Source organism: Solea senegalensis, unplaced genomic scaffold (genome assembly GCF_019176455.1).
Source record: "Solea senegalensis isolate Sse05_10M unplaced genomic scaffold, IFAPA_SoseM_1 scf7180000012638, whole genome shotgun sequence".
Classification (NCBI taxonomy): Eukaryota; Metazoa; Chordata; class Actinopteri; order Pleuronectiformes; family Soleidae; genus Solea; species Solea senegalensis.
In genome coordinates this window covers 6,726-14,492 of record NW_025320660.1, presented here as the reverse complement: position 1 = coordinate 14,492, position 7,767 = coordinate 6,726, and the positions used below count along the sequence as shown (strand labels likewise).

At 46.3% G+C, this 7,767-nt stretch overlaps 2 protein-coding genes across 8 annotated transcripts; one reads left to right on the top strand and one right to left on the bottom strand.

Moving 5' to 3' along the window:
- The first annotated feature begins 861 nt into the window (after window positions 1-861).
- LOC122759896 (phosphatidylinositol 4-kinase beta-like) lies at window positions 862-1,993 on the top strand. The gene is made up of 3 exons (XM_044014886.1): window positions 862-875; window positions 947-1,093; window positions 1,174-1,993. The coding sequence occupies exons 2-3, from the start codon at window positions 976-978 to the stop codon at window positions 1,353-1,355; spliced, it is 300 nt and encodes a 99-aa protein (XP_043870821.1). The 5' UTR covers window positions 862-875; window positions 947-975; the 3' UTR covers window positions 1,356-1,993.
- Window positions 1,994-2,991: 998 nt separating this feature from the next.
- Window positions 2,992-7,342, bottom strand: LOC122759897 (ubiquitin carboxyl-terminal hydrolase MINDY-1-like). 7 transcript variants are annotated; one of them, XM_044014890.1, is made up of 12 exons: window positions 7,324-7,342; window positions 5,910-6,437; window positions 5,573-5,779; window positions 5,293-5,504; window positions 5,113-5,170; window positions 4,966-5,030; window positions 4,703-4,861; window positions 4,457-4,559; window positions 4,226-4,368; window positions 3,879-4,067; window positions 3,667-3,810; window positions 2,992-3,328 (listed from the first exon to the last, which is right to left on the bottom strand). In XM_044014890.1, exons 2-12 carry the CDS (start codon window positions 6,256-6,258, stop codon window positions 3,263-3,265), a joined length of 1,695 nt encoding a protein of 564 aa, XP_043870825.1. In that variant the 5' UTR covers window positions 6,259-6,437; window positions 7,324-7,342; the 3' UTR covers window positions 2,992-3,262. The 7 variants fall into 7 exon arrangements, with proteins under 7 accessions (XP_043870825.1, XP_043870823.1, XP_043870822.1 ...); XM_044014888.1 differs by lacking the exon at window positions 7,324-7,342 and adding an exon at window positions 6,797-6,993; XM_044014887.1 differs by lacking the exon at window positions 7,324-7,342 and adding an exon at window positions 6,840-6,993.
- Window positions 7,343-7,767: the final 425 nt, after the last annotated feature.

Below are 7,767 nucleotides of genomic sequence, written 5' to 3'. Positions count from 1 at the left end.
TTATGGAGAGACTTTTGGGGGAGGCCATAGAGGAGAGAATTACAGTAGTCAAGACGGGAGGTGACGAGACTGTGAACAAGGACGGCTGTGGAGTGGGGGGTGAGGGAGGGGCGGAGTCTGTTGATGTTGCGGAGATGGAAATAAGCGGTGCGGGTAGTGATGTTGATGTGTGAGTGAAAAGAGAGTGTGCTGTCGAGGATGACACCCAGACTCTTTACCTGAGGGGAGGGGGAAACTGAGGAGCTGTCAATGGTGAGGGAGAAGCTGTTAACTTTAGATAGGGTGGATTTAGTGCCGAGGAGGAGGAGTTCAGTTTTATTGCAGTTTAATTTAAGGAAGTTTGAGGTGAACCAGGTTTTTAGCTCAGAGAGACAAGAGGTGAGGGAGGGGGGTGGTAGTGTGGAATTTGGTTTGCAAGAAAAGTAGAGCTGGGTGTCATCCGCGAAGCAGTGGAACTGGATATTGAATTTACGGAGGATGTGGCCGAGGGGGAGGAGATAGATGATGAAGAGAAGGGGCCCCAGGACAGATCCCTGGGGCACACCTGTAGTGACTGGGGAAGGTTTTGAAGTGAAAGATTTGAGCTGTACAAACTGAGTGCGGCCTGTGAGGTAAGAGTGGAACCAGCTGAGGGGAGTGTGGGAGAGGCCAATGGAGGAGAGTCTATTGAGGAGGATGGGGTGTGAGATGGTGTGAAGGTGTGTGAAGGTGTGTGTGTGTGTGTGTGTGTGTGTGTGTGTGTGTGTGTGTGTGTGTGTAGGTGATGGGAGGTCTGGATGGAGACATGTTCCTCTACTATAAGTGTGTGTGTGTGTGTGTGTAGGTGATGGGAGGTCTGGATGGAGACATGTTCTACTATAAGTGTGTGTGTGTGTGTGTGTAGGTGATGGGAGGTCTGATGGAGACATGTCTCTACAGGTCTGATGGAGACATCCTCTACTATAAGGTGTGTGTGTGTGTGTGTGTGTGTAGGTGATGGGAGGTCTGGATGGAGACATGTTCCTCTACTATAAGATGCTGATGCTTCAGGGTTTAATCGCCGCCAGGAAACACATGGAGAAGGTTCTGCAGATTGTGGAGATCATGCAGCAAGGTCACACACACACACGCACACACACACACACACACACACACGCGCCCTATCCTCATGACGATGTCACTTCCTGTCTGCAGGGTCACACCTGCCGTGTTTCCATGGCAGCAGTACCATCCGTGGCCTGAAGGAGCGTTTCCACATGAGTCTGACGGAGGAGCAGCTGCAGCTGCTGGTGGAGCAGCTGGTGGATGGATCCATGCGCTCCATCACCACCAAACTGTACGACTCCTTCCAGTACGTCACCAACGGCATCATGTGACCACACACGTTCACCCTGTCACAGTGACCACAGGGAAACACACATTCACCCTGTCACAGTCACATTTGACCTGAAGAAGCACAAAGAGTTCATCTGAGCAACAGACAGTGATCTTCATCATCATCATCAGTGAAGATAAACTGATCAGCTGGTCACATTTTTTTTTCAATCATTTGTTTTAAACCTTTACAAACATTTTTAGATTCCGGTTTATTTTCATTTTTATCATAAAGTTTCACGTTTTTTAACAGACAAACTAAATTGATTGTTACTAGATTAGATTTGTTAGCATTAACTGACACAACTAATGCTAACTAGCTTGTCAGTTAGCATTAACTGACAAAACTTAATCAGATTTTTTGTTTTAACGACAGAAAAAATTCATCTTTATGCTAAATGTTAGCATGTTGCTACGTAACTAAAATGGCTTCTTTCTTCTTTTGACTGAATGTAAACGACATGTTTCAAAGTTTTTAATAAAAGGAAAGATTTTACGTGGTCAATATCATTTGTTTGTTCATAAGTGCTTTTATTTTGACACTAAATACTTTGATTTCACTGAAGCATTTCAGTAACAAAGCGACATCTTTATTCTGTGTCAAACTCAACTTTTCATCATGAATAAAAAATAGAAACTACACTTTGTACTTCCTGTTATTTTGTAGTGTTCTGCCCCGTGTTACTTCCTGTTTTCTATGAGCTCGACTTCCTGTGTCTGTGGCCCCACCCACCTGGTCAACTCCACCTGTTGACCTCCACCACAGTCTTCGTTTCAGTCATGAACGTTACGCTCTGGCTCCACCTGCTGGTCATTGCTCACATCTGCAGGAAGATTGGTCTCCAGGTTATTATTTCAACGACTTTCCACCTTAGACCAGCAGGGGGCGTAAACCTGACTGTTTCTACCTCAGACCAGCAGGGGGCGTAAACCTGTGGCTTGATTGAGGTGGTCAGAGGTCAAAGGTCATTATAAATTAAAAACACAGTTATTTAAATTCAATTACATTACTCTATTCGTAACTCTTATAATCAGACAGCACCTTACCTCCAGAGGGTTTAAAGTTTTAAATCTTTTTTAGATTTTATATTTTTTATGTTTAAACTGTTGGTTTTCTTTTTATTGTTGGGCTGACCGGGTTCTGGAGACTGAAATTTCGTTCTGACCTCATGTCTTAATGTGTGTTGGTATGACAAAGAAATCTTGAATCTTGAATCTAAATATGCTGTCATGGTAAACAAAGTGCACACTCAGTATATTTAAATGAAAACAACCATATATTTATTATGTTAGACAGAGTTCACACTGACACACATACACAAAGATTAAATTACAGAGAAATCAAACATCATTGAGTCTAATGATTTAATTCAGATTTATTCACATTTACATCATTTATGTCTCTTTCATACATCACAGGAAATGTGACAATCACCATGGCAACCAGGTGTTACTGAGGCAGTGACCGCATCATCACGTTTAAAAACTCAGGGAGATTTTTTATTTGTTTTTAAATAAAAAAAAAAGCTTCAGTTACATTAAAGGGATAGTTCAAACAAACACAGGAGCTGCTGCTCCTCTGCTGCCTCCTGTGGTCATTTTGTGTCACTGAGGTCAAAATAAGACATTTGAACTTAGTGATGGAGGATCAACAACTCCTGAAATCACTGATTTTCTCTCTGGACTTTGGCATGGGAGAGTGGGTGTGCTTTACAGACCTCAGTTTCCTGTGTAACAATGAGATAAAGACGTGATCAAGTGACGCAGATATCAAAGACTTAAACTTGTTATGGATAAAATCAGTTTCTCCTTGTCTCAGCAGCAGGGGGCGCCTCTGAACCCTTTAATGTCAGTGTTTATGTAAAACATTTAAGTCACATGACAGGAAGTGATGAAGATCATGAAGAGTCTATAAGACGACACAGTCTGAGTCTTTGTCTCTTCTCCTGCTTTGCTGAGACCCTTGACCTCTGACCTGCAACAACAAACAGTCACACGATCATGTTGAGCATGTTAGCTCAGGAGTTAGCTCGGGTGTTAGCTGAGGAATTGGCTCGGGTGTTAGCTCGGGTGTTGGCTAGGTGATAGCTCGGGTGTTGGCTAGGTGATAGGGTGTTGGCTAGGTGTTGGCTAGGTGATAGCTCCTGGTGTTGGCTAGGTGATAGCTCGGGTGTTGGCTAGGTGATATTCGGTGTTGGCTAGGTTAGGTGTTGGCTAGGCTCGGGTGTTGGCTAGGTGATAGCCTCGGGTGTTGGCTAGGTGATAGCTTGGGTGTTGGCTCGGTGGTAGCTCGGATTTTGGCTTGGGTGTTACCTGTGTTGGTGTCTGCACTGGTCCCTGTTGTTGTTGTTGTTGTTGATGATATTCTTCCTGTTGCAGTTGTCGAGCTAACTCTAGGTCACTGAGTGGTGCTGTAGCGCCGCCCTGCTGCTGTAGAGACACTGCCACCAGGTAATCCTAAAACAATCACACTGTCAGTTGTGACAGACCAGCAGGTGGCGTCACCGTCACATGACCCGTCTCACCTGGTCGATCTGTTTCTGCTGCTCCTGACCACACGGTGGAAGAGTGGAGGTGGGCGGAGCTCGTTGATGACACAGTCTGAAGTCAGAGTCGCAGAAGTTTCCATCGCCCTCGACGTTGTGAAGAGACTCCCACACCAGCGCCCCCTCCTGGAGGAAACCCTGATCTGTCACCAACAGGTACAGGTGACCCTGTTCAAAACAAACTTTATTAACAACAGGTACAGGTGACTGTGAATAAAGTTTGTTTTGAACAGGGAGCTGCAGGGATGTGTCTCTCTCTCTATATTCAATGAATCTTTATTGATCAGGGACAAAGCATTGAGACGTGTGTGAGTGTGTGTCTCCACCTTGTGTTTGATCATGGTACTGAAGTGGTTGTTTCTAAAGAACACAGAGATTTCTCCTTCTTTCGCCGCCATGTTGAGTTCACACAGACCGTGATATGACAACTGAGTCGCTGTCGACTCCAGAAACTGCTCTGCTAACAGACCTGCACACACACACAAAAAGACAGAGAGGTTCACTTTAAGCAATGATTCGTCAAACCCGTGCACAGTGTGTGTGTGTGTGCGTTTTACCTTCACTGACTCGGCTGCTGTCAGTTGAGTGTTTGTATTCGATGATTTTCTCCACCAGCTGATTGTAACTCAGTTTGCCCACAGCAGCGGTCATCTCTGGACTCTGACCACACACAGACAGACAGACACACACACACACACACACATTCAGTCTCAGTGAGGACACTCAGACATTCCCTAACCCTTAAAGGTTAAATGATGTTGTGCCTCATTCACTCACACAGACACACACACACCTGTACACACCTGTGGGTCGACGAGCCAGCCGTGGTACAGTGGAATGTCCAGCAGGTCAAACACGATACACTCAGGTGTGTATTCAAAGTCTGTGACACCACTGAAACCAACATTCACGTCCAAACCTGTGGACAGTTTCGGGAGGACGGCCATGACATCACTCATGTTCTACACACACACACACGCACACACACACGCACATATGCACACTTTTCAGTTGTAATCGACTATTCATCACTGCAGTCTGTGTGTGTGTGTGCGTGCGTGTTTACCTGTTGGAAGTTTAGCTCCATCCCATCAGCTTTCTCTCTGGGTGTGACAGCTAAAACACACTCTCCTACACACATAGACACACACACACAGTTGTTAAATATTGTGAATTACGAGGCAACTTAAATGCACCACAGCTGTGAACTCACCCAGGTGAGTCATCAGGTCTTCAGTGGTGACGACATCAGTCTGAGCAGGAAGTTTCGCCTGAGCACACACACACACAGATTCACTGGATTAATTTAATCTCAAAGTCTCTGTTGTGTTTTTAATCTCTTTCTGTTCTGTGTATGTGCGTGCGTGCGTGCGTGCGTGTGTGTGTGTGTCACCTTCCAACGTAGAAACAGTGTGTTCATGATGGCCAGCAGGGGGCAGGGTCCATTCTCACTCTGCGTGATGATGGGCGTCTTCTTCTCCTTCCAGTTGATCCATTTCACCAGGTAATACACCTGCCCGGCAACAGGAGGCACTGCAGCAGCAGCTCCAGCAGCTGGAGGAGGGGCTGAAGCTGCTGAAGGAGGCGCTGCACGGACAGCGCCACCTGAGGAGATGACTACAGTCACAAACACACTTTTTAATTCAGAAATCTGCAGAATAAAATCTCACCACCAGGGTGCAACTGACATGTCTCACTGTCCTTCACATGGTGGACATCAGTGGACACACAGGCATCCTCAGCCAGAGCAGGGAGGGACAAGGACCTGCTGTCCTCTTCCAGACTGGTGATGAAGACAGAGGGCGAGTCCATACACTCCGCCCCCTGCTCATCTGAACCCGCCCCACCCTCTCCAGACAAACTGTCCTCCGCGTCCACACCTGCAAACACAGGGACACAATATCAGGACACACATCCTGCTGTAGACCTGGGGGTGTGGCCTGACCAATAATCTATACTATAGACATTAGATCAAGGAGGTCAGAGGTCAGTATGAGCTGATGATTTCACCTTCACGGGGTCCGCTGTCAGACAGAGATTCTTCGGCCATTGTGGTCCCGTTCTCTGACGTTGGTGGTGGGGGTGTGGCCTCCTCCTCTTTCAGGACTGTTGTTGGCCGAGGATTGACCTCTGACCCCGGCATGTGTCCCTGCTCTTCCTCTGCATTAGTTCCAGTCCATTCTTTAGAGGCCGTCTCTGTGATGAGAGTGGGCGTGTCTGTAGTGTGTGTGGGCGTGTCTGTGATAAGAGTGGGCTTTTCTGTGTTGAGAGTGGGTGTGTCTGTGGTGAGAGTGGGTGTATCTGTGATGAGAGTGGGCGTGTCTGCCAGCGAGTCTGACATTATCAGCTGATCAGCCATCGATGCTAGAAAAATAACGTGTGGTAACTTCACTATCAACTGTGCAGCGAGGGGGAGGAGTCAGTGTCCAGAGGCTCAAACGTTGATCTGAGAAATGGGCGTGACAGAGGAGGAGGCGGGGCTCCACTGCAGCCTCAACATCGCCACCATGTGACCAGAATCTGTGAGTTCACCACCTGCTGAGGTACGAAAAACAAACGCACATGAGTCCAACACAATGCCGTCTGCAGTGTCCAATCACAGAAGACCTGAGAAACAAACACGACAACAGACATCCTCAAAAGAGACAACTGATGTCCTCTTTAGAGTCAACAGACGTCCTATGAAGAGACAACACACGTCCTCTGAACAGACAACTCACCATATAAAACAACAAATCTGACTTAAATTTGAACAACTATTAAAATAACAACATAATTAACTTAAAACACACACCCGCGCGCGCGCACACATACGCACATAAACAGGAAGTAAGTGAGAGTCGAGGCGGGTCAAAGTTAAAACCTTCGTCTCCTCCTTGAGCTCCACAGCTACTCACCCTAAGCTAACACTGGAGCTAACTGTGCTCCGCGCACACTCACCGATTCCTGCGGGGAACTCGACACTAAAGTCCGGGTTAAAGACTCAACTCGAGTCGTTAAATACGCAGCTTCTCAACGACGGTGCTGACGGTGAACATGTTTTCATCCGCTACCGTTGAAGGCCCCGCCCACCGCGCGCAACACGACGTCATTCCGTCACATCCGCCCAACCGGTTAGCAGTTAGCCACCTAGCAACCGCAGTTAGACCTACTTGACTTGGGCCGCGGTTTAACAAAGTGAACTCAAAGTGACGTCACCGTCAGCACGTCATCATCGGCGTCAGCCTTTTCCGCCACGTCGTTAGAAGACGCCAGGAAAGACGTTGATGAAATAAACAACAGTTTATGCGTCAACAACAGTAAAAACGAATGGTTTTCTGAAGAAATCGAAACCCTTTTCGAAAGAAAAGTGGTTGTTTTTCAGGAGTTCGCGTGTCTTTGACTCCAAAACAAACTTCAAATGAAGAGTAAACACGCAGTTTACCATCCCTCTCTGTCCCTGTGGCCGCCTGTTGCGATACATTTGTCTCTGCTGGGGCGGGCGGTGCACATAAAACCAGCTGAACACATTACATCTCAAGCTGCACGGCTGGTGTTTTATTTTGAAAGGTCAGACAAGAAGAAGTGTGTCTGATGTCGACTGACACTTGATAAGTTTGACTCAATCAGTAAATTAACCACCTGAATGAATTAGCTGATCGTTTCACAGAAAAACAAACAGTGACTCAGCAGAATCGCTTGAAAAAAAACCCATAGATTTAAAAGATATATTTTGACTCTTTAATGTCACTAAAGAAGAGGACAAACATTTTTATTTCTAAAACGTTTATTTATTCTTGTTTGTCACCTGTCGTTGTCTTAACTTCTCAGCACAAACTCCAGGTAAATAATAAATCATTTAGTTTTGCAATCTTCTGAACACGTACAA